The sequence below is a fragment of the Plectropomus leopardus genome, chromosome 21 (genome assembly GCF_026936395.1).
Source record: "Plectropomus leopardus strain MGB_pleo_1.0 chromosome 21, ASM2693639v1, whole genome shotgun sequence".
Classification (NCBI taxonomy): Eukaryota; Metazoa; Chordata; class Actinopteri; order Perciformes; family Serranidae; genus Plectropomus; species Plectropomus leopardus.
Window position 1 is genome coordinate 20,498,097 of NC_142196.1, and position 24,664 is coordinate 20,522,760.

Consider the following 24,664-nt stretch of genomic DNA (forward strand, 5'->3'; position numbering starts at 1 on the left):
TTTAGATTCAGAAGACTTTATTATTCATCTTACACTTAATGAATACAGTGCTCATATCCAAAAATCAAAAGCCTTTTGGGAAAATAAACTATTTTACATCTCTGTAAACATGAGGAAAAACCTTGAAGTGATTAAACAAGTTGCTTTGGATTTTGGCTTGTGAGCCTCATGGCTGCATAGATCCTGCCTCAACCCACAGCCACTACACTGTACGCTGCTCACCCTGTTATCTATGTCACTGAAAATGGCCAGACTGTCCAAAAAATACTGGCATTTCTTGGCATAACTAACACTAATAAAAGGTTGTAATATGACCACCATTTGTAAAAACAACTGAATCCAACGCATCGCCAGGATGCACTCAAAAGGGGAAAATTAAGAGTTTTTAGGTGACTTGTTTGCTGTAAACAAACATTCACACAAGTAATATCACAAAATCATTATGAGCTCTTACCGCTGTGTTCATGTCAAATAGGAGCATCGGAACAAAAATGTTATGGCCATGTTTTAATGCCACCACAAAATATGATAATATGATTAGTGTCTCAGAAGAAAATATACAATCAACGCTGATCCAGATCAGTCAATATGATGTCTTATGCAGAGGTGCAGAGTTATTGTTTTGCAATGTAACGGCATTTTAACAACGGTATTATGTGAAATTTACAAATATCATAAATGCTTTTCAGAATTTAGCTCACAAACTATGTTAATATTACTCTTGACTCACTGTTTTTTCGTGCAACTTCCAATGTCTAACAACTTTTATGTGCCATCTATTTTCCTTCTGCACATCTTGCACACAAAAACGATTTTTTTTTGCTTATTGTCACAAAGTTTTTGTTTGTGAATGACATTATTTCGTGTTTGTTTGTTTTTTTTCTAACTGGCACTCGGTTCCGTAATGTTAGTTTTTAATGGTTCGCTCCTGCAAACTAATAAGATGCTGTAGCGTTGTGGATCTGGGGATTAAAGTGTTGACTTTCCTAAAAATTTATAGCATTGAAGTGACAATATGCAACTTTTAGTTGATTGTTGACTCATTCGCAGGTAGTCAAATACTTTTTAAATAACATGCTTTTTAATCTGTGCACTTTTAGGAAGGTATCAAGTATTTTCACGTCAAAAGGCTCACGTCCAGGTGAAGTCACGAGTTACTACAATTTAAGTCCAAGTTAAGTTTTAAGTCTATTTTGATTTTGTCAAGTCTTGAGTCATCAAATTTGTGCTCAAGTCAGAATCAAGTCCAAGTCATGTGACTCGGGTCCACACCTCTGGGATCTAGACATCATACAATAATTTTGTTTATACCGTAGTGATGATGAGAGTATGTTGTAATATTTCAGTAAAACAAGAAACTGAGCAAATAATTTTGTCTTGGTGGCAACAATACTCTAATATTCTTTTTGTTTTTATGTATTTAAAGCCAATCCTACACTAACACGAGCTTACGTCTTGCGTTATTTTATCGTCTTGCGTCCATCATCTGCAGTAGTGTTTGCTGCACGTGCTGTACAATTAATAAGAGCCAAATATTCAAGCTCAACAACAAAAAATAAACATTGTAGAGATCGACGTAAACTCAGTGGGTAAATCTCAAATTATTCTAATAAATCCAAAATGATATGAATACAGCTCAATACTCAATGTTGTCTTTAATGAGGTGGCAGAATAATGACTGAAAGACATTATCTGCCTTCACATCCTTCCCAAAAAAGAATCCAACCATATTTGGTTGAATTTATAATTTGTTACTTAGATCTTGTTTAAATGTATATATACCAAGCGGTTAGTCTTACAGTATGAGAATACATGCCGTATTAATTGTTATATTTCCAACATTTAATATGTGACTGCCAGTCGGCTCAAAAAGTGCCAACCAGGAGAAACACAGATTGTTTCAACCTATAAGGCTGCACGTAAAGCTTTAAGTTTGTCAGGTGGAGTTTTTCCACAGACAAAGGGCTGCAGTGGAAATGCAAATAAACACAGATTGATTTCGATATATGTAAACGTTAATAATGGCCTGGTTTTTAAGAACCAGGCTCCCGTTTTAAAGGTTTCAACTTGGTAGCGTGCGTGATTGACAGATTAGTGGCACTAGCTGCAGTTGAAACAGTGCAAATAGGAGGAGTGTTTCAGTTCTGCTGTTTTCGGCAGCATGTCTCAGGGGGGCTAAAAGGGGACCGCAGCGGTCAGAGGCGTGCTCGGGTACAGTAGGCGTGGACCGACCGAAGGTATCGATGCTCACTGGGCTTCCCACTCCTCGTCTGAGACCTCGTCAGGAGGGATGCTGCGAGTGTTGCTCGCACGGATGCTGCTGATGTTGGTGGAAGAGAGGAGGCCCACAATGCCGATCAGACTCACACCGGTGCCATCAAGGTTCACCTGAGCCAGGTGCACGTGTTTCAAGTACTTTAGACCTGAGGAAAACATAAAATACTCAGATTGTTCCCCTGTAGAAAAGAGTCAGATGAAGAAAAGGCCAGTAATTTTAACCCTTAGGGCCCGCTTTAATATTACACACACTCGGATGTGCTTTTCAAAATTAAAGCTTTAAAAAATATTATACATGAATATTATTGTCTACTTTTATTAAGTTATTTTTTAACTAACACCTGTCCTAATTATAAATTTCAAATATTGGTTAATTTTCAGAATTTTAACCCTTTAAATGCAAGGTTTTTGACATGATGCCATCTTTAAAAAAAAAAAAAAAATGCACCAAACAGTCCCTAAGGGTTAAAGTTTGACCTTACCGTGGTCTGTGATCCGTGTGCGGCTGAGATTAAGCTTCACAAGCTGATTGCAGCGGAGCAAACCTCTCCTCACTACTGTGTCTCCAACCTGAGTGCTGGCTAACCCCAACACCTAAAAAACACAACAAAAAAACACGAATATAAGAAATATATGCACATGAAATGAGGTTACTTCGGATACCTTAACTTGTTGAAAGTATGCAGTTCTTAAGTAAAAGTACAAATGCAACACTGTGAAACTGCCTAACGCTTCAAGAAAGGGTTAAAATGACTGGGCAGCACATATTATTTCTCTATTATTTCTTCAGTTAAGCTTCTTCTGGGCAGTTAAAAGAAGTGTTGGCAGTAAAATCACCTGCAGGTGCCGCAGACAGGTGATGAGATCGGCCACTCCTCGGCTGGTGACTGCCGTTCGGTCCAAACAGAGCTCCTGCAGCTCCTGCAGACCACGCAGCGAGGGGAGCCCTGCATCTGTCACCTGCGTGTTGCTAAGCGACAGCTTCTTCAACCTGCACACAATACTGCTGTCAGGAGGCTGTTTTCAGATAACGTCACATTTACTGCGAAGACCTGCAGATAGGGGAAGTGATTTCTGCACGAATGTGCTGTTTATGGCTTTTTCCTGGTCGTAATCACACTGAAATAGCGGTTATATTGACCTGCATGTGTTGCACAGTGCAGTTATGAAGAGTGGGAATGACCTGTTCATGGTGGAGAGCTGGCTGACCCCCTGGTCGGTGACTTGTGTGTAGTCCGTCAGGTCCAGCTCTAAGAGCAGAGAGAGTCGGGAGAGATGTGACAGCCCGCTGTCTGTGACAGAGTGCCGTCCAGGGAGGATCAGATGAGTCAACTTTAGACCTGGAAGCAAAGCAGAAATCTCTTTAGTTTGATTCACTCCAGACTTGGACAATTTTGTTTCACTTGCTGTCTGCTCATTTACAAACCTGAGATGATCTGCAGGGCGTGATTGCCATCCGCTACGGGAATTCCCGCCAAACTGAGGGAGGACAGGGCAGGGTGGGTGGCCAGGTGCTCCAGGGAGCTTTCTGTCACACCTGTCCCATCCAGGTTGAGAGTCTGCAGATTGGACAGCTCTGCCAAAGCTGACACGTCCTTGACCTGGCAGAAAAACACCAATCACGACAAATAAATGTCAAGAGAAGACAACAAATTGCTAAATAACTTGCTGTTCTGCAGGTTGTGTCCAGTAGAGCTGAAGTTACCTTAGTGTGCTTGATGCTGAGGAGCCGCAGTTGTGGCACACAGGCGGGCAGGACGACCAGTGTGGCTTCAGTCACTGCCGTCTGGTTCAGGCTGAGCTGAGACAGAGAGGACGGAGCTGACTGGAGATATAGTACCATCCCAGCATCCGTCACTTTGGTCTGGTCCAGGGACAGGAAACACAGGCTCTTCAAACCTTAATACCAAATAATGTGTTGAAATGTGGCAAAAATGATTTAACACTAAAAACAAGTACTTAAAGGGAAAGTTAGGATTTTTTTTAATTGAGGTATGGCATACCTGTTTGTACCTTTTAGTGTTTTACCAACATTAGATGTCAGTCAGGATGCCACTTGTTTGGTAGGACAAGTACTCCTGCCTGCTTGTCCAACCTGACCGACTTCTACTGTATGTAATACACTGACTGTGGATAAGTACACTCACACAACCCCACTTCAAAAAAATCTGAACTATCCCTTTAACACAGAGCAGCTTATGTTGGGATGTGGCATTCCTGCACGTAATTGTAACTGCCTTTTCAGTGGTGTTACATAATCTGTTATCCCCTCTGGTGACAATCTGAGCTTTGTTCACACGACAGTTTGTAGAAAGTCGAACCTGTGATGTGATGCAGACAGGAGTCGGTCAGTTTGCTACAGGAGGCCAGGTTGAGGTACTGGAGTTTGATCAGGCTGGACAGGATTGTCAGCCCAGAGTCTGGACAAAACGAGATTAGGACATTAAAAGGACATTACAAAAGTTAAAACAGCAAAATTAATTTCTGAAACTCCATTCTGGGTTGAAAGTCTGTACCAGTGATGAGAGGTGAGTTGACCAGACTCAGATGCTTTAGCGCTGTGAAGGCTCGTAGCTGCCGCAGGAGCTCATTGGTGGAGTAAGGGTAGCAGTTTAGGACAAACTTCTGCAGCGGGCAGCCAAAGAAGAGCTCCAGGGTGCGTGGACGTAGCAGCCTCTCACGGGACATGTGGTTGAGCAGAAGCTCTGCTAGCTCCGGGGTGAGGCAGGCCAGACTGCTGCTGTACTGCATGCTGGGAGCTGAGAGAGTAGAGAGGGCCAAAAATGATGACAGAGAGCAAACAAAAGCAACGGGACACGTTTTCTGGAAAAATGCGACATTGTCTCTCACCAGTCATGAGGTGGACAGTTGCACGAGTGGCCAAGGCACAAAGGGACGGCACGCTGGGTGCCCTGAAGGGTCTTTTAGGGGGTGACGGTTGTCCCTGGGAGGCACGGGGGTCTTCTTGCTGCGCAGCTCTCTGCAGACGCTCCACTGCAGCCAGACCTGCAGCTCCAGGCGCCGCCCGGCCTCCCGCATCCTCAGGCTCTGCTGGGTCCTCCTCTGGAGCCTCCCTGACACACACAAACACAACTGTCTTTCTACTGAATTTTAACGAATATGTCAAATCCTTTGCAGTCAATTTATGTAGTCAGTTATTTAAATATTTAAATAATCTATAGTGCGTGGTCTAAAGCAGTGAAGGTGAAGTGAGTAGTTGATTAATCAATTATCTGATTGTCAGAAAAGTGATTGGCAACTATTTTGATAAACATATATATCATTTTCAATCTTTTTTAAATATGTTTCAGTGTTTTCATTTTTTTTTTATTTTGGGGGTGTTTTTTCTTTTTGCTTTTTAATTATTTTTGTTTTTAAGTGTTTTTTTTCAATTTTTAAAAAGCAATTTAAAGCAGTTTTTTTTTTGTTGTTTTTGTCCGCATTGGTTACTTTTACTTTTAAAACCTCAAATACTTTTTCCTAATTATACTTACTTACTTCTACTTAAGTAAAATTTTCAATGCAGGACTTGTATTATCCTTGAGTGTACCAGAGTCCATTCGCATTGTGAATCCACCTATGTAGGCCCATCTTACTACCTGAATAATGCACCCTTAAAATAGCAGAATATATTGCACCATTCTGACCTGAGACCAAGTTTTTGTTGGTCAGAGGCGCAATCGATTTCTGCTACCTCAAAACAGCAATCCGTCAGACCACGCCTTGTTTTAAGACCTACACGCCCATGTTCGCACAGATGGGTACAAATACTTACACAGTGTGGGTGCCGGCTGTGAAAATGTTGACTGCATTATCCAAAACTAGCAAACTCAGTTGCAATGCACCACTTTGCACTGGGTGTAAATATAGGGCCCTTTGTCAGCAGCCTAAATATAAAATTTATAATGCTATATAACAAAAAACAGCATGTCTACATATCTGAGAAGCAAATGTTTTGCATTTTTGCTTTAAAAAATAGCAAAATAGTTGCAAATTAGTTTTTGTTCAGTCAATGAAATGAGTAATTGAGTTCAGCTCAAATGAAAACAGCTATAAAACTCGACTGTAATCCACAGAAAAAAAACTAACTGTAATGCATATTACATTGCATCAATGTATGTGCATTACAGTTCTTACATTACATCAGCGCCGTTCTGCCTCAACACCCACCTGAGTCGATTGCCTTGCTCTGGCCAGTGATGCCTGGGCTCAAATTCTCCACGAATCCTGTTCTCGGGGAAGAAAGGCAGCCTCGGCATTCCTGTGAAAATAAGATATCCTAATATTACTAAACTGAAACTTAAAGTAGTCACTGAAAGCAAAACCAGCTCGTATATACACAGTATAAGTCTATTAACATAACATTTGTCTGGTCCTAGTGTCTTTACAGTGAAAAAAGTAGCATTTTTCCGTCCCAAACCTCTTATTAACACTAGCATCTTTAGTTCCCGATCTTTGATTCTCCTCTTTCTAGCTTCAACTGTGACTGAGCTCTTTTCCCTCTCTGCTCTGGCACTCATTCAGAAAACTATATCAGAAACACATGTTCTTAAAGACTGAATCTGATTGGCCGACCAGCTTTAAGCACATGGGGGAACTCAGGTCTCACTGGTGAGGCTCAGCGGGTCTGACCCTGTGTACGTATGTTGACATAAAGGGGCATTCACCTACATATTTCATAATCCTAATCTGTCTCACATATGACACACATTTCGAGGGAAGTCGGTCAAATGTTGGGTGCACCAGGAAACTTATGTAACATACAGTATAAAACTGATTTAAAAGTAAATCCAGCAGCTCTCAGTGAGCGGCCGTCTTTCTGACATGGCAGAACAAAAAGTTCTACGTGCGTGAATAAACGGAGACATGTGGAGGCGGGAAGAGGGGAGGAGAGAGAGGAGGGGGAAGAGAGGAAAATGTGGGTCAAATGAGGTGTCCGCAACAACCCCAGACACAGTGAGCAGTACCGTTCAGCATGTGAGGTGGCTCTTCTTCTTCTCCTTGTTCGTCATCGACCTCGATGCCAGCATCTTCCTCGGGATTACCAGGAACCAGCCGCTGGCCTCGACCTGTTGTGCAAAAGCAGGAAAGTCACCTAATGACTGAACAACTATTTAAATACAGTGACTATAGCAATGAGCAGACTACACAAGGTATCCTGAGAAACACTACGTTTTGCTGCTGCGTCTCTTTGGCTCATTTGTGGCACTTTGTCTTTAGCTATGTGACTACGTTAATTAATTTTTTGTCTTCAAATTGAGTTTGTTGGCTTTTTATTTGAAATAAACAGAACAAACCCCATCTCTCCCATCCCTCATAACAAAATCTCAGTAAAGGGGGAAAACTTACATTTAAAGATACATTTAAAAGATAACAAAATTATTATTTTTGTAATTAGAAAATTGAATAATAATAACAAAAATAATAATAATACATTTAAAAAAAACACATCTACCTATACAGCAATGTTCGCATACAAACCTTAATACATTTAAACCAAAATTCATATATAATAATAATGATATAATTTGTTGGCCAAATAAAAAATCAGGAATGTACAAAACATTGTTTTTTCTCTTCTTATTACTAACCATGTACTCTAGCTGTACTGTAAGTAAGTTAAAAGCGATTTTGGAGTAATGATGTTAGAGCCTATTTATATAATCACTGGCATCTACACAGTTAAGTCATTCATACAAATCTGAGAAAGTTGTCCAAATCTCATAAAAATCCTCTGTTTTGCCTCTTACTATCCAAGTCAGTTCTTGTAATGCCAGACTGCAGGCCGACTACTTTAAATCATTGAGAGAAAATGACTTTCTTTTTCCCATCATGATTTCCAAGATTAAAAAAAAATGATTGTAATTTTGAAACATTTTTTTTATTTCTGTATAGGAAATATAGGAGTTTGTTAAATTCAAAACTCTAAATATTGACAGAAAGATATTCATTTTTATTGTAAACTCAAATCGGTTTCAAATATCAGTTACAGGTCTCATTAACTAATAACAATCGCTGTTGGTAACGGCCCGAGGAAAAAAAAACCTGTATCAGTTGACCCTTAATCGTAACCCTGACATCATCTTATCGCCAAATAATTTGCTAATACACAGCCATCAAAAAAAATATGTGAATAAATTTATATTACAGAAAAAAGAAACCAGAAACAGCAGCTCTATAAGTAATCTGCACTGGCTGCTACAGAGCTGCAGCTGCAAACAAACAAGCTTTGCCGAATACGTTTAATGAGCTACAGCGGCAAATCTTTTCTAAATTTGCTAGTAAATGAATGTGGAGTGTTTTTTTTTTTTAATGGTATTTAAACTTACCCCAAAAGTGAGACGGCCCAGACAGTGAGGGACCAGCTCCTGGTATCCCTGCGTAGTTCACGGCCTCCTCCCACAGCTGGTTGGGTAGAGGAGGAGGTAGAGCGCGGTCGTGCCCTCCCACCCTCTCCAGGTCGGGGAAATGAGGCTGAGGAGACACAACACAAGGAGACGGCTCGTTCTGTCCCGCTGACGGTGCATCAGCCGGACTCGGAGGATCCTGAGGCGTCTCTGGAGGAGTTGTCTGAATACACAGTGCGGCGTTGGGAGTGAGGCCAAGGGAGTGCAGTGAACAAGCGAGCTCTGCCTCCCCGAAGCGTTTCCGTGGAAACCCCTGGAGGAGAGAAAAGGAGGGGAGGGAGGGGTGGCGTCCCGTGATGTGCTCCACGACGCTGCGGAGAGGAGCATCAGCTGGGAAGCGTTCACGCATGGACTCGCCGGATGGGAGCCGGATCTGCAAGAAACATGAAATGTAAACAATTTTTCTCTACGTCACACACACGTACATTAAAAATCTTCATCGTCTCACCATGAGGACGCAGTTGTTGTCCACATTTGTCTGAATCTTTCCTCCAAGTCTCTGTCCTTGACCGCTCGGAGGAGACGTCTCTGTGGCAGCGCTGGTCTGGTTCTTCTCCTGCAAACTCCTCCGGTCCTCAGCTATCCGCTTTAACACCAACTCGCGCTCCTGACCAGGAAATGTTCTGATGTGAGCTCAAAAATCTCTGCCGGTCCAGAGTCGGCACTGTTTGGTACTTTTTTTTTTTATTGCAAAGCTCACCTGTTTCTTTTGTCTTCTCTCCGCTCTGGCCTCCTGGGCAACACGTTGTCTCTGCTGCTCCTCAAAGTCACTCTTGTCCTGTTTGATGCGGGACTCGACTGGTAGTGGCTCTGGGGACAGGGCGCCTGATTGTGATTGTGGTCTCAGCACTAATGAAGGGGACGCTGTTGAAGTGAATCAAAATCAGACATACGTTATTGATCCTGGGGGGAAACTGTGGTTAGTTACAGGCACAAAGTATGTAAAAATATCAAATAGACACACAGTAATACATAGTAACAATTGGTACTAGTATGTGAATATTTAAACATACATGTATAATGTGCCGTGTGTTAAGTGTTTAAAAATATAAAATATAAATTCAGTAATAGAAACAATTAGCACTACTATGTGAATATTAAAACTTTATTAATATGTATAATGTGCCAAGTGTGTAAAAATATGAAATAAAAATACAGTATTAAAAAGAAACAATTAGCTCTATTATATGAATATTTAAAATTCTTAATGCATATAATGTGCCGAGAGCGTAAAGTGTGTAAAAATATGAAATATAAAATAGAAATTCAGTAATAAAAAGAAACAATTAGCTCTATCATGTGAATATTTAAATTATACATGTGTATGTGTGTAAAATGTGAAACTATGAGCTTTATGCCACAACGCAATGTATAAAACTATTATGTAAAGTTAGAAATATAACGTGTATGATGCTACAGTGTACAACAAATACATAATTAAGAAGAACAATAAGAATGTATACAATATTTGCAACAAAAAAACAAACAGCTAATTTTGCATCCTTAACTGTTATTTTCCATGAGTCTTATTGAAAACAGGACATCATAACGGCTGCAGGAAACTGCTTGGCGTCATACCTTTGCTGTCAGAAGGTGATTTATGCGTCTCTGAAGTGCTAGCTGCCTCTTTGGGTGGGTTGAAAGCCGAAAATGCCGTCTCAGCTGGCTGCGGTGACTGCTTGACCAATCTGTGCCGTGGATACTGACCCTGCAAGAGCCTTTCAGCAAATGATAGAGGGTAAGAGTGGTGTTTTAGGAACTAAAGTGGAATTGAATTAGTGTTTAATGGAAATGACAACGAGCTGGGACAACTCACCATTCAGCCGCGTCCGACGCAGAAAAATGCCCCGCCTGTATAGCTGCCTGGATCTGTTCCTCTGAGAACCCCATCTCACTGAGGATGAGGAAGAGCTCCCCAATAGTCTGCAAAACAGGAAAATCAAATAGGCATTGTCGCTGTTTAAACCATACAGACATCCGAGTTAGAGGATAGGACCTGATTAAAGCATCAAAAGACATGTAAATGAGGGCTGACCTTTGTGGTTGTTTATCCCTTATCAGTGATCGCACAAACAATGACTGCCGGCTCCAGATATGTTAAATAACAGTCAAAGGAATTTTTCAGACTACAGATAATCCAGTTTTTTGTATTGACATTTTTCAATAAGAGGACTTAGAGTTATTGTTTAGTTTGCATTTAAAACACAAATTTTACAGTTGCTTTTATTAGCTTATTTATTTAATTTTTTAAAATTTATTTATTTATGAGTTTATTTGTCAGAGATTAAGCAAAAAACATTGTTAACAGGTTACAATTAAATTTATTCAATTCAAAACTTTATTAAGGACTTGGGTCATAGAGAGACCCATAGACAATTACACGAGATAATATCAACAAAATAAAATGAAAAAGGGGCATTAAAAAAAAATAAAATAAAACAGAATAATAAGAAATAAAAAAATAAATAAACAGCCATGGCTAACTTGTGACCCCCTTTTTCAAGTTATTTTATAGAAGTTAGAAATCCCAGTATCGTGACAACACTAAAGTACTGTTACATTAACAGCTGTCTATGCACGGATGCATTTTAAATTTTGTTATTGTTGTTTAATGTTAGTTTTACTTCACAGATTAGCTGTGTTGATTGGGGTTTGACAATTGTAAGTAAAATGGGTTGTTATCAAACAGGATTCGTACTGCTTAGGGTAAGAAGGATTTAAGACTTTTTTACTTAGAATAAAATTTAAGACCAATTTTACAGTAGCCACTTCTGAAGGAAAGAAAAACATGAACCAACATCAATTACTTTAAGGCTAGGAAAAATTTTAATTCATTTAAAGAAATATATAATAATAATAATATAACATAAAACATGAATTTTTGATAATGTTAATGAAAAAGATATTAGGTAAATTATTATTTCTTAATAGTTACCCATTATTTTGAGCTTTTGCAGTGCAATGACAAAAATAAAAAACATTCATAAAAATCCTACTTCCCATGTATAAGCATTTTTGAGAATTTTTAAAGATTGATTTAAGACATTTTAGCAATTAAGTCCTTCTATTTAAATTAATTGATTTTATGCATTTTGACTTTTTAATGACACTGTCGAAGAAATATTAAATCGTTTAGAATAAAAAACGTACAATAACTACTTAATAAGGGCTTTACATAGGTGCTTGTAAGAACATCCAGTTGTATTTATCTTTAACTCATGTGCATGCTTTTCACAAATTCAATTACCTGCGTTTTAACGTGGATTAACCGCAACATATTTGTTTTTTATGTTTGTCCTTCATTCAATCTGACCTGCAGTTTCGCCTCCCAACTCTCATATCCTGACTTAATGTTTGTTTACAAAGTTTCCACCCCTCAGTTAGCCTCTGTGAGGGTAAAAGTATTAACTCACAGTGAAGTTGGCGATTTTAATGTCACAAACAGGTGACAGGCTAACCTGCAGCTAACGCTCGGGGTGTTGTTATGTCCGCACACACACACACACACACACACACACACACACACACACAGGGCTGTCAACAAACAACGTTAGCACGGCGGCTAACAGTTAGCCGAGGCTACAGCTACAGCAGCTAGCAGGCTAACATCTGTGTGCGGTGTCATGTCAAACGCAGCTCGGTGTTTTGCAGCTTACCGGAGGGCCGGCGGAACTCATGCTGTCGTTTCAACGTGAATAGATGGAAATCAAAGTGGAGCTAATGTTAATTAGCAACTTTATTGACTTCCTGGTTGGGTCTGCTGCAGCGTCGCATGCTATGCTAACAAACAGCGGCCGAGCCTTTTGACTTGCAGATTGACAGAATATCAACACGGAAGCAGCCTATCAACACTGCGGAGAGAAGAAGGTTTACACGCCGAGGCAGAGAGCGCAAATCCGGACTGTGTCTCTGTGATTGACAGAGCTAAACCCCAACCACCGCCCTCATAATATTTAATCATCTATGACTAAACATTTCCATGTAATCTGTGGAGATTTATACATCTGCGGTGTAGATTTTCTCTTGTCTGCCATTTAAGAGCCTGTGGAGAAAGAGAAAGTAAACTGTATAATTTCACAAACGTGATTCAGACAGATTAAATAAATTAAGGGAAAAGAAAGAAAGAATGGTTGATTAGAGAGAGATTACTTTATTGTCATAGCGACGACACATGAAATAAAATACATTAAAACAACAGTGATGAATAAAAACACAGTAAAAAGAGTAATTACTCACATGTAACTAGTTACAGTCATTTAATTACAAAATAAATGTAATTGTAATAGAATATATTATTTTTAGGAAAAGCTTATATGCAGCATATAACAATCATTCTCTAGCTTTTAGCATGTGTTTGGACAACACACACACACACACATATTTTTATATATATGGTACTTAGCTTTTGTTTATATTGTAGTCAAATTCCTTGTATGTGTTTACACAGGCCCACTTCCCTGTTAAAGCCATAAATTTAACCCTTTGAAACATGCTTTCATACGCCTTTCACTATCATTTAAACCTTTTACCCTGAACAAATTGGTTTGATTTCTCCTTTACAAACATTGGGGGGGAAAGCAAAGGGGGAGAAATGTCGTGCAAATTATAAGATATTGCAGATTTAGAAAAATATTCAGAAGTGAGGTAGAGATGTCCAGAAAACATTTTTTTAATTATAATAATTGCACATTTTAAATTATGTTGCATGGTTATTATTTTAAGCTTTTTCCAGGTCATTTCCTTTTTATTTTTCTTTTATAAGTTTTTTCCCCATTTTTTCAATTTTTTTCTTTCATTTTTTATGTAAATTTCAGGTAATTTTTTGTAATTTTTTAACTTTTTTTTTCATTTTTTTTCAAATTCTTAAGCTTTCTTTTTAAGTTGGTCATTGTCTTCAGTTAAGCCAATTTGCTCAGGATTCAAAGGGTTAAAGTTGATTTTGTTTCTGGTTATTATTACATGTAACAGGTGAATCCGTAGCAGAAAACTACCACTAGGGGCCACTCTTGCTCTGTATTGATATGACCTTTACATACATGTACTATGCCTTTGCATCCATCATATGTACCACACATAATTAGCAATTCAAGACAAAAAATATTAGACTCTTAAATAAGGTATATAATAAAGGAGCAACTGAAGAAAATTGCACTACTATGATTCTATCTGACTTTTCATTTAGTTAAATTTTTAAAAAGTTATGTGGGAACTGGAGGAAACTAAAATGATTTGATATAGCCTTTTTCAACACTACAACATAAATGCATTACTTGTACCTTTAAGAAAATGAAAAATTAAAAGGTTTACTCTTTTAGTTAATCAAATTGTTCACATTTACTCGGCTGCATTATACTGTGTAGGGGTTTTATGTGTATTTTGTTCTGTTCTGTTTTGTTTTTAAACGTCAGACCTATTCCTAAGTGTGGACGAAATTTTTTGGTGAGGACGAAAAGCAGGACAAATAAGGTTAAACAACAACCACAAAAGGACATTTTTTACTTTGTTTTTGTAGAAAAACAAGGCCACATTTTAAACATTTTAAAAAATGAAATCTATCAATATATCAGACAAAAAACTCAGCACGATTCGCTGATATTTAATCATAAGCATCATAACGGTACATGACTGCCCTCCCTCCGGCCTTTATCAGAAATATGAATCATCATTTACGCAGGCGCGACAACTTGAGTCCGAAGGAAATGGCAACAAGTTACCAAAAACTACAAACTCAAACCGGAATTTGATTTAAGTTGGCTTCAAAATAAAGCCGCAAAATCACATTTGAAAGAATTCATCACTTGCTTTATGCTATGATATGATTTTTTAGGATATTTTGTTAATACTTAGCTCATAATTGAATATATTTTTATGCTTTTTGCTTGAGAAATGAACGCATATGCCTTTAATCCTCGCGAAGGATTTTATTTTGATTTTCATACCGGACGTGGTAGTGTTTTTAATGAGCGCTTTTTAACGCCGGGTGAGCAAGTCATTCAGACAGAGTTTGAGGTGAGTACCAGGCACCGGTGAGTAAATAAGCCACAATGCGTTTGTGATTTTAAGCCTCAGAGGGATTTCGCTTCTTGAAAACGCGTTTTTGTCTTTGAATTGTCGATATTGGGAAGGTCACGAGCCGGCCGTCACTGTTGACATATACTCCCTGTGAGGAGAGGCGGCACCAACTGCCACACATGCATGGAAGTATCCGTTGCTGCCGGATGACTTCGCTTTGTTCTTCGGCTTTTTAATCAGGTAACAGAGAGGATAAAATGCTGGAAATGCTTTGGGATTTACAGTTTTGTCGTGGTTTAAGTTTCCTCCCAGACTGGTGGGTAGTAAACGGTAATATTAACGTTTATATTCAGAGGAGTTCCTCATCCTAGCAAGCTAGCGGTCACTCCTCCTGACTGTGGAAATGTGATGGTCATATTGAAGAGTTGGCTGGATGAGTCTACTGTTTTTTCATTTGTCGTGTGTCTTTTTTGGTAAGGTAGTGTGGAGACAGTTGTACTCATTCTTTCATCATTTATTTAGTCCAAAATGACTCAACCATGGCATGTCCTCTGTTTCTTAATATGTTAGGGTGAAATACTCCATCTGCAAACGTGTATAAATAGTGACTACTAACCATTATATTCATTAAGGGACTGTTCGTTACTTGTGAAGACTGAGGGGGTGGTGCAAAAAGGCATGTCAAATTAAGCACGGGGAGGGACTTAAACATTTTATTTTGGCCAAGGGGAGAGGTGTATAATGTTAAAAGGTTGCATTTTCATTGTTCCCACAATCATGGAAACCCTGGAAAAAGTCATGGAATTTCATAATCACATTTTACAGGCCTGGAAAAATCAAGGAATTAGTAAAGGAAAGTATCATAACAGCTAATTAATTCCTTTAGCTGTCGACGTAACATTGCTCTAATATGTGTCAATGTGTGACATTATGTCACAAACATATCTTAATTTTCTCCACGTGTTCCCTCTCTGTTGTCATTGTATCCTGGCTAATTATGTTTGATTAGAATTTGAATCTGATTTGTTTGAAAAATGCCAGGCAAGTGGTTTTTGAATTTGTATATAGTGTCAAAATTACCCAATTTTTCATAGCCAGAAGCTTTAAAAACAAATTTATAACTGACCTTGAACTCATCATGTGCAATCATCATATCCATCAAGAAAAACAAAAACAAATCCCAGCTTAAATTAGTGTTATTTCATCAATCATTTTAATTCTACATGTCTCATTTTAAATTTTGCAAAAAACAAGTTTTTTAAAAAAAAAAATCTGGGATTTTGTTTTCAATTTTTTACTTATAAATATTAAACGGCACATTCTTAAAATCTGAACTCTCATTTATTGTAGAGGGAGGGTTGTGCATTTTCCTAGAGTCACTAAAATAGTTTCGGGGAGGGTAAAAAAAGACCTCTCCAGCCACCTCCCTCTTCTGATAAAGAGAGAACAGTTCCTAACTACTAATCGTTTTTCTTTATGATGGTGGAGTAATTGTGACCAAAAAAAAAAAAAGAAATCCATTGTAATACCAGTCTTCATATAGCTTGTTTTATTTGACCGAAACCAAAGATAATCACTTTACGTCGATATACTGTAAATCAGAGAAAATAGTAACTTCTATATTTTAGAAGCAGGGATGTTGGGCACTTTTTTAGCAATCTACCAATTAACAGAATTAATCTTTTACTTACCTAATTAATCAACTGAAAGCTATCTCAATATAACATGCATTCTCAACAGGAAATCCCAGGTTTCATCCCATTGACCTCCATTTGCGGCTTTTGTTCCGTGCCTCTATTGTACCGTGGCTTTAGAAATGGAAGTGGAGCACACTAATGAGAGAGTGTAATATAGCGTGATGCTATAAAATGTTCACTTAGTGACAAGTGGCTTTAACAACAGCCTAAAGTGGCTCTCCTAGTCTTGACAAACATCAAAGGTTGAAGTTTTCATTTTATGATAGCAGGTATTCAATGATTTCCCGCTGTGAGCCGTTATCACAGCAGACATTTTGACTTGGTGAAACTAATAACATTGATTTCTGCAGTAAGATGATTACTGCAAATGAGCCATGGTTTGTGTTATTAGCTGCACCTGCTCTTTTCCTGCTGTGACAAGTCAAAACATCAGCTTTGAAAAAGGACTACAGTATGAAACTGACTCTGGGAACAATAAAGAGACACAATGCTCAAGATTAAAGGTCCAGTGTGTAGGATTTAGGGGGATATAGAGGCAGAAGGGGGATATAATATCCATAGTTATGTTTCCATTAGCTTATAATCATGTGAAAATTAAGGATCATTGTGATTCACTACCTCAGAGTGCCTTTAATATCTACATATGGAGCAGGTCCTCATCTATAGAGATCCCTGTGTTGTTCCAAAGCAGCCCAAAATGGACAAACCAAACACTGGCTCTAGACAGGGCCATTTCCGGTTTTGCATTTTTAAATTTTAGCTGGCTGCAGTATGCAACCTCACCACTAGATGTTGCTAAATCTTGCACACAACACCTTTAAAGTAAACGGGAATATGCAAACAGCCACGACATGTAAAATTAAGGTGGACAGTTTTTAAAGGGAAGAAAAATGTTATAGTCAGTTGTCAGTAAAATCCAAAATATGAATAAGCTCATTTTGCCCTCTGATTAAGTATCAATATATAGACTTATGTTTATTAAAAAAAATCAGTCAGGCCAAAAGTTACCAGACCAATAAACGCTCCTGCTGGTGGGTGATGAAAGTTGAACTTGTCCGTTTGAGACAATGACGGCTGGCTGGTAATAAACGATCTTATATTACAGTTAAACAGTAAGCTAGGACATATGTCTGAAAACATTTCAAACAAGAAAAATGCAACTCAGTAACAGAGTCGGGGTTTATATTGTTTATATTGCGTTGCTTTTACTGTCTGATCTCAGTTTTTTTGGCCTCCGTTTTTCACAGTGCATGAAGCAGAAATGTGAATGTGATTCTGAAAACATTTTAGGAGAGAAATAGGCAGAGCAGTAACATTATCTTGATTTAAATTTGAAAAAAATAAAAATGGATTTTGGTCCGAGTTTGAGAAAAAAGAGAGAGAGAGGTTGTCTGTCTCTTGATCTGCTTTTATAGATGAATCTGATGACCAATTTGCCATTACTGCGGTGGCAATTGATGTTAGCTGGCACAATCCGAAAAAAATGTTGCATTTAATCATTACGGACAAGTAACATTAGTGAAAATCTGCGTAGATTTAAATGGTCTCGGACCTTTACTTCATGAAGTAAAGGCGTGTGCATTTCACATTCAGTGTTTTTTCCAAAGTTGAAGTTTGCCAATACTTTTGGAGCAACCGCACACGTTCTTCCAGACTCCTAGACATCGTTTTTAAAAGTAACGTTGCACAGAAAGTGATGGTAAAAGTAGAAAATTGTACAGCTTGCATTCAAACACGTGCCGTAGAGAGGGGTATGCCACTGCAGTGATGCCGATTTGTTTACTTCTGGTACGTTCCCGGATTCGTGTATACTATTTGTGCCTCCGGTTGTGGCATGGGTGGTGGGTAATACAATAATGCAGAAGTGATGGTGAAAAGTACGCCAGATAACTAAAAGTGCATCATTTCGCAGAGTTTTAAGAGGGGAGAAGGTGTATCCAGGTACTGGTTAGATGGAGATAAGTTAACCACAGTAAATCTAAACAAACTACCCACATTGTTTAGATGCTAAGCTAGTTTGAAATTGGTGACGTATCTCTTTAAATCCCTGTAAACTCGAGTGCGATGGACCCATTTGAAACCCCTTCCACAATCTCTCCAGGTTCATGCACCCCCGTTTGGGAACTGTGGTCCCAAAATTGTTTCTGACACATGGCTAATAGAAGTCAGGACATGCCCTCTGGCAGGATGGAGGAAGGATGTGTCTCTTCTGCTGACTCACCGGTATCATCTCCACGTGCACTCCAGGTTATTTAAGGAGGTATTTTTACTTTGATGTAAAGCCGACAGGATAAAGTGATTATCTTTCCCCCGAGATGATTAAACCTACTGTAAGTAAATCAAACTACTGTGATGTTTTTGCCTCACAAATTCTGAGCGCTTCAAGGACTCGTACAATAGAGGAGTCTGAAATGTTTGTCTTGGTGAATCTGACCTTGCTCGATCTGCACTTTTAAATTCCACAGCGACTTCCCTTTTGTCGTGAAATCCCGCGTGTAGCTTCTACACATCAGATAGATCCATCTTATCTGCGTTATCACTGTCTCAGCTTTTATTTGTTTTCCTTCGCCTCAGTGGAGTATGTCAAACAGAGTTATTGTAAACTGATTTGTGACAACAATGGCATGTTTTGCTGGAGAAAAAAAAGCACAAACAGTTGAACAGAGTGTCTCTGCATTCCTGTTGCGAATTGCTTGGTCATGCAGAAGACAAGGAAGGAAAAGAGGTTGATAATAAGCTTTTTTTTTCTTTTTTAATGGACTTTCGGCTCTTCATGTTTATTTTACCTTCCCCTCTGCGGATAAACAGAGCCAGCATTTTGCTAAACACATCAGGCCTAAAAATCTGTCCTTGACTAAACTAAACACTGTTATTTCATATCTGTTTACTATATTAGACATTGTGGAGGCAATTCAGGGCTATAATTCAGTTTGCTTGCTTGGCTGTTGCTCTGCTCGGGCCTACCAAGTTGCATTTAATTACTATGAAGTGCTTTGGCATTACATTTTGAAACGTGTATAATTTGGTCTAATGAACCCCATTAAACCGTTAGTTTGTAGTCTCTTTGGAGCCTCTAATTTTCTCTCAACTACATAAGATATAGTCAGTCATCCTTGTTACTTTTACTTGCTATTGTCATGTTTTCCCATATGGGTACAAGTTGAAATTCCCATGGCTTTTCAGTCTTTACCAGCAGAGTATTTTCGGTTATGTTGTTTGCCACACAAACGTAATCACATTACAGCGTTTCCCAGGAAATGGATAAATGGCTGATTTGTCTTTGACCATACTGTATGAGGTTTAAGGCCTTTTGTTTTGGCTCTGGGAGCCCTGGAGATATTTCATTCCCGTCCCAGTCTGAGTCTCAAGAGAGTAAATACAGTTATTACAAAGTGCACCGGGTCAAAGCTCTGCAATTACCGTGATTCTGTGAGAACATGGTTTAATCTTTTGTGCCGCTGGGGCAACCTGAGCAGCCCTGGATGCAGTTTTGACAAGTGCCACACCCCAACACTGCTGGGGCTGGATAGGAGCAGTCGCTGGTGACTGGAAAAAGAAAAGTTTCACGACACAGCAGCAGCGGGTCAAACCAAGTCACCAAATCTTCTCCAACTATTTAGTACTGCCTTTTGATTTAATTTTAGCTGCCTCAGTCTCTTTTGGATGGATGTATGAATCCTTTGGGTGCTATACCATCTAATCCCTCTGCAGAAGTTATTTATTGGACTTTACTGGAATAGAAGCATTACAACAGTACAGTCTCGGTGCCAGCTCTGTAGTTTTATTATGATCTAACTGTTGATGGGATTTTAGAGGCTGATACCACAATTGGTATTTGAGACTTAAAAGCTGCACAAATCAATACATTTATATTATGAATGAATCAAATCACCATGTGAAAGTATTGGCTCATGCTGATAAACCCACAAAATAATTGACTGACTGCTGTTCTCTGCGGCTCTAAATGGTCCTCAGCTTACTGCTTTTATTATTATAAATCTGAGTTACATAACAATATTTTAAACATTTTAATATTTTAAATTGTTAATTTTACTGAGATCATTCTTTGATTTCATGTCACATATAAATTGAATTGAAGTAAAATCAGGTGTCAAAAATACATTTAAAAAAAGACCTTTTTTTCCCACCATATCTCCAAATACACTGATGTTGGTATATCTCTGTTAGGTCAGTTGATGTTGAGTCAGGATTTATTTTTATGCCTCTGTGCTGGTGACAGCTGTGGCCAGAGGAAATATGTTTTTAGTTTGTGTGTCCTGTTAACATGAACGCGATATCTCGGGAACATCTTGAGGGAATCTCCTCCGTTCACTTGGACTTAAGGATGAACCATAAATGTATCATAATAACTAGATACTGGACCCCAAGATTGGAAAGATTTGGGGGCTAGTCTGAGCTGCGTTCCTGGGGGCCTTGGATGAACTGATTTAAATTTGGTTGATTTACATTTAATGCATTTTGTTAAAATCAAAGTCTTCACTACATGTACACTGTATAAAGAAACTATTTGTTTCAATTTAAAAAAGGCAGCATCCGGACCGCCTTGAATTTTTCAGTTGAGAGAACAATTTGAATTATTACAAAATTACCTCAGTTTTTCTTCTCAAATTCAGTCAACTTAACATGTGAAGCAATTTAAGCAGCCTGGGCTCTAGCTTTTTTAAGTTTTACAGTGTAGTAATTGAGTCTTGACAGACATGGATGAAAACTGCACCTTGAAAGGTTGGCAGAGGCATGGAACGGTTAGACAATAATTGTAGTTTATACACTTTTTCCTAAGTTTCCTAAGTTCACTGCAGACATGAAAATGCTGATTTAATGTCTCGCCAGGCTTCATTTTTTAAGAGGAGATGAAAAAGTGCAATCATTACACGTACCTCTCAAAAAAAAAAATAGGAATATAAAATTAAGGGATGTGACACTTGAATTTGGTCCTCATGCCTGATATGTTACATGAGCTCTTTCTTCACTTGCATGTAACCCAGTGAAACTCCACATATGGCCAACGGGCCAGATCGGGGCCTGATAGGGGGCTGGGTTGCCCACCAACCATTTTCTAATTCACAATGAAAAAAAAGTCATTCACCCTGGATATTGTTTTTGTATTTTTAGTATAGCCTACATGAGGTGGAAGAGAGCATGAAACAGCATCAAAATAGAGCTTGTTTATTAAAAAAAAGCGCTCCCCCGCACCCTTTGACAGAGGTCCTAGCTAAGCCCCTAATGTCCTCAAATCTTAGAGGAATCCTTAAATCCTAGAAATGTTCTTAAAATCCTTGATATGATCTGAAATCCGAGAAACATCCTAAATCCTAAAAATAATGTCCTGAAAGTCCAGAAATGCCCTAAAATCTGCTCTAAAACCCTAGAAATGTCCTTAAATCCTAGAAACATGTATGGGGCTGCTGCGACTGGCCCCTGGCCTCCTGTCATTTTATAAATATTCTGTCTCCCTCTTGTGCATGAACCTTTCATGTTTAACTCACGGATATAGCATGTTACTCCGAGGACATTTCTAATCTGCAGGCAGTAAAATGTTTCCACATTACATTTGTCTCCATTTCAGAATGTGTACCGGCCTCCTACATTACACTCGGCCCCTCTTCAAGGTATAAAAATACTTGAGTGGTGATTGCTTTTTCTGTTCTCGAGTAGAGGACAATGGGCCGGCATTATGCATGCTGCCAGGATTCAGTTGCCTCCTCAATCCCTCTTCACCCCAAAGACAGGTGCTGTCTTAGCTGTAAGCACAGCCGCTGCTGGCTGAAGCCTCTGAAGGGACGCAGAGCGAGATAAAGATGGGCACTCACTGACCGAGTGCAGCTGTTAACTGTGTGAGACTGGAAGTGTTCCAGTGACTGTGTGCACATAACTTAGCACAGTCGTGCCGAAGTGGCGGACCCTGCCAAAGCCCTGAGTGAAGCCAATGTGGCCGCTGGGCTGTGAAGAGCTGAGCAGGGAAGCAGAGACGTTGAAAGAGGAGGTGGACGGGTGACTTAAACTGCTGAGCTATTTCAGGCTAAAACACTCAGAGGCAACAGAGGCACAGCCATCAACATACACCACCGCCAAATCCCCATAGAGATCCACAAACAGGGCAGCTATCAGCGGCATATACAGCTGCGTTGAGGTCACTCTTTGCATTGTCAAGAAGCTGCATCTGAGTGGGTGAGGGCACTGAGCTGGTGAGTTTCTGTCTTTTGGAAATTATGGTTGCAGAGTTTTTTGCTTGTAACACTCACCTGTTGATACACCGTCTCTTTAAAGTGAACAGTTTGTCCTGGGTTGACCACTCGAGTGTTTTCTTAATGTCTAGTAATACGGCCTTTCAGACTTGTTTTAGACTTGAAGGCAGAGAAGAATAACAGGAAGGTAAAGGGAGAATTTCCGACTTGTGCTAGCACTTTACATAAAAGCTGGAAAAACTGAAGGCGGGTTTTTATTGTGTAAAAAATTCTCATAAAATGACACTTTTATCTTTTTATTTCTTTTAGCATTTAAAATGTGTTTGGAAATGTGCACGAGATGGTTTGGATGTTGCACAGGCTGCTTTATTTCACCACATTTAGCCCCAAAAATGTCTCAAAAAGTTGATGTCACAGCAAGAATGAGGACAATGTGTCTATTCTGTGGTTGTGTTGCATAACAAGCGTATCGTCTGTTGGTCATGGTTAAGAAAAAGTTGTCAATCGACCTTGCACGGATGAAGTCACGGCTCTTAATATGGTTGACCACAGTGGATAATGCTATTATTAGCGCAGTGCTGGGATTGAGGAAAGCCCCAGACTTTGAAGTGGACTTCAATTTTAGCTGCTTGTGGCTTTGACTGTGTTTCTTTTCCCCGCAAGACATGCATGTGACTCCGCAGTGATCCCTCATCCCCGGGGACAAACAATTATATCTCACACACTCAGGTTCCTCCTGAGGTTGGGTTTGTCTTTAGCCCTAAGGCTCGTATAAGCTGATGTGGAATGCAGCGCTTGGTTATTTGGCGAACGGGGTAAGCAACTTGTTTAGATCACAGTGCTGTTCTTTGTTCGCTGCAAAACACAATTAATCAGTCAGCTTTTATGACTTTAGGTGGGATTAATTGTGTAATAATGTTGATTCCTCCACGACATGACGTGTTTTTTTTTCCATTGCCAAATACACTAAGAACCCGCGGCATGCCAGGGCGTACTTGAAGGAAAATTTACCCTAAAACTGATAGATTTTTGATTAGTATAAGCAGATAGTCCAGGTGGGAAATGATTAAACCTAATGGGCTTACTTAAGATGCAGTGTGGATATATCAGAAGTCATTACTAGTTAATAATTAAGGATATATTAGGAAACACGATTGTTTTTCAGCTCATTTTATCAGCGTACCCCCTAAGTCTGTGCCCAACTCAGAATTGTCAGTCGACTCAGATTTGGCTGTTTAATGCAAATACTCAACGATTTGTTTTGTTTTCCATACAAAGTTTTAATGTTGGAACGGCAGCGGCGTTCACATAATATAGTAAACAAGATAACGGCGTTAAGGATGGGTTGCAGATGTGCAACAACATTTTCTGCTGACACTAAATATTAAAAAAAGCCAGAGACTGTATTGTATTAACTTGCTGTGAGCTGTAAATTCACAGTTTCTAAGCAGAAAAGCAGTCTCTCTCTCTCTTTCTGTGCCAAGTATCTCCACCGTGTCACTCACTGCCTGCATGTCCGCAGCTCTGTATCAAAGCGTAGCATCAAAGTGAAGAGCACTCACTCTGCAGTAAAATCTGGAGACCAAAACGTCCCCAGAAGTACACTGCACAGAAAAATGACTGCTCAAGTTGAAGAAATCTCAGTCGACTGAGGGATCTCAAAACTGTCCTCGTCATTTATGTTTATTTTTTCCTTTGGCTTTTGTAAAGAATTTTTAAATTTTTGTTCTGAGTGGCATTAAAAAGTCTTAGTAAGTCTTAAATACAACTTACCCCAAGCTGCAGGAACCCTGTTTATGCACACATGTTAACAAATGCATAAACATCCTGTGCTCATTCATCAATATGCCCTAAAACATGCAGTATTTAAATGGTTTGTACGAGTTTTATTTTAAGATGTACACAGTGCCAGTAATCTTCTGCACTGCTTATTTCAGAATATCGATTTCTCCATTTTACAGATGCTCAGGAGCTTCCTGGCAAAGTTGCAATGCCCTTCACGAGGAGTCAAGTGGCTCAATGCTCTAAAGAAAGCCGTCACACAGTGACTCACTTCCTGTCCTGC

General features: G+C 39.1%; 2 protein-coding genes across 4 annotated transcripts in view; one reads left to right on the top strand and one right to left on the bottom strand.

The window, feature by feature from the left end:
• On the bottom strand, positions 1 to 12,524 carry LOC121960443 (uncharacterized). Its single transcript, XM_042510125.2, has 17 exons — positions 12,341 to 12,524; positions 10,501 to 10,607; positions 10,263 to 10,402; positions 9,385 to 9,548; positions 9,133 to 9,291; positions 8,607 to 9,057; positions 7,245 to 7,346; positions 6,448 to 6,538; positions 5,128 to 5,351; positions 4,794 to 5,036; positions 4,599 to 4,697; positions 3,983 to 4,176; positions 3,704 to 3,878; positions 3,461 to 3,617; positions 3,115 to 3,268; positions 2,760 to 2,871; positions 1 to 2,423 (listed from the first exon to the last, which is right to left on the bottom strand). Exons 1-17 carry the CDS (start codon positions 12,359 to 12,361, stop codon positions 2,248 to 2,250), a joined length of 2,769 nt encoding a protein of 922 aa, XP_042366059.1. The 5' UTR covers positions 12,362 to 12,524; the 3' UTR covers positions 1 to 2,247.
• Positions 12,525 to 14,654: 2,130 nt separating this feature from the next.
• Positions 14,655 to 24,664, top strand: part of slc4a2b (solute carrier family 4 member 2b) — a 55,870-nt gene continuing 45,860 nt past the window's right edge. Inside the window, exon 1 of one of the 3 annotated variants that reach the window (XM_042510106.2) lies at positions 14,655 to 14,693. The gene's annotated coding sequence lies outside the window, so the exon portion shown is untranslated. Of the gene's footprint in view, positions 14,694 to 14,749; positions 14,937 to 22,418; positions 22,600 to 24,664 lie in introns of those variants that run through there. The other 2 variants (XM_042510105.2, XM_088072078.1) reach the window with 2 other exon arrangements.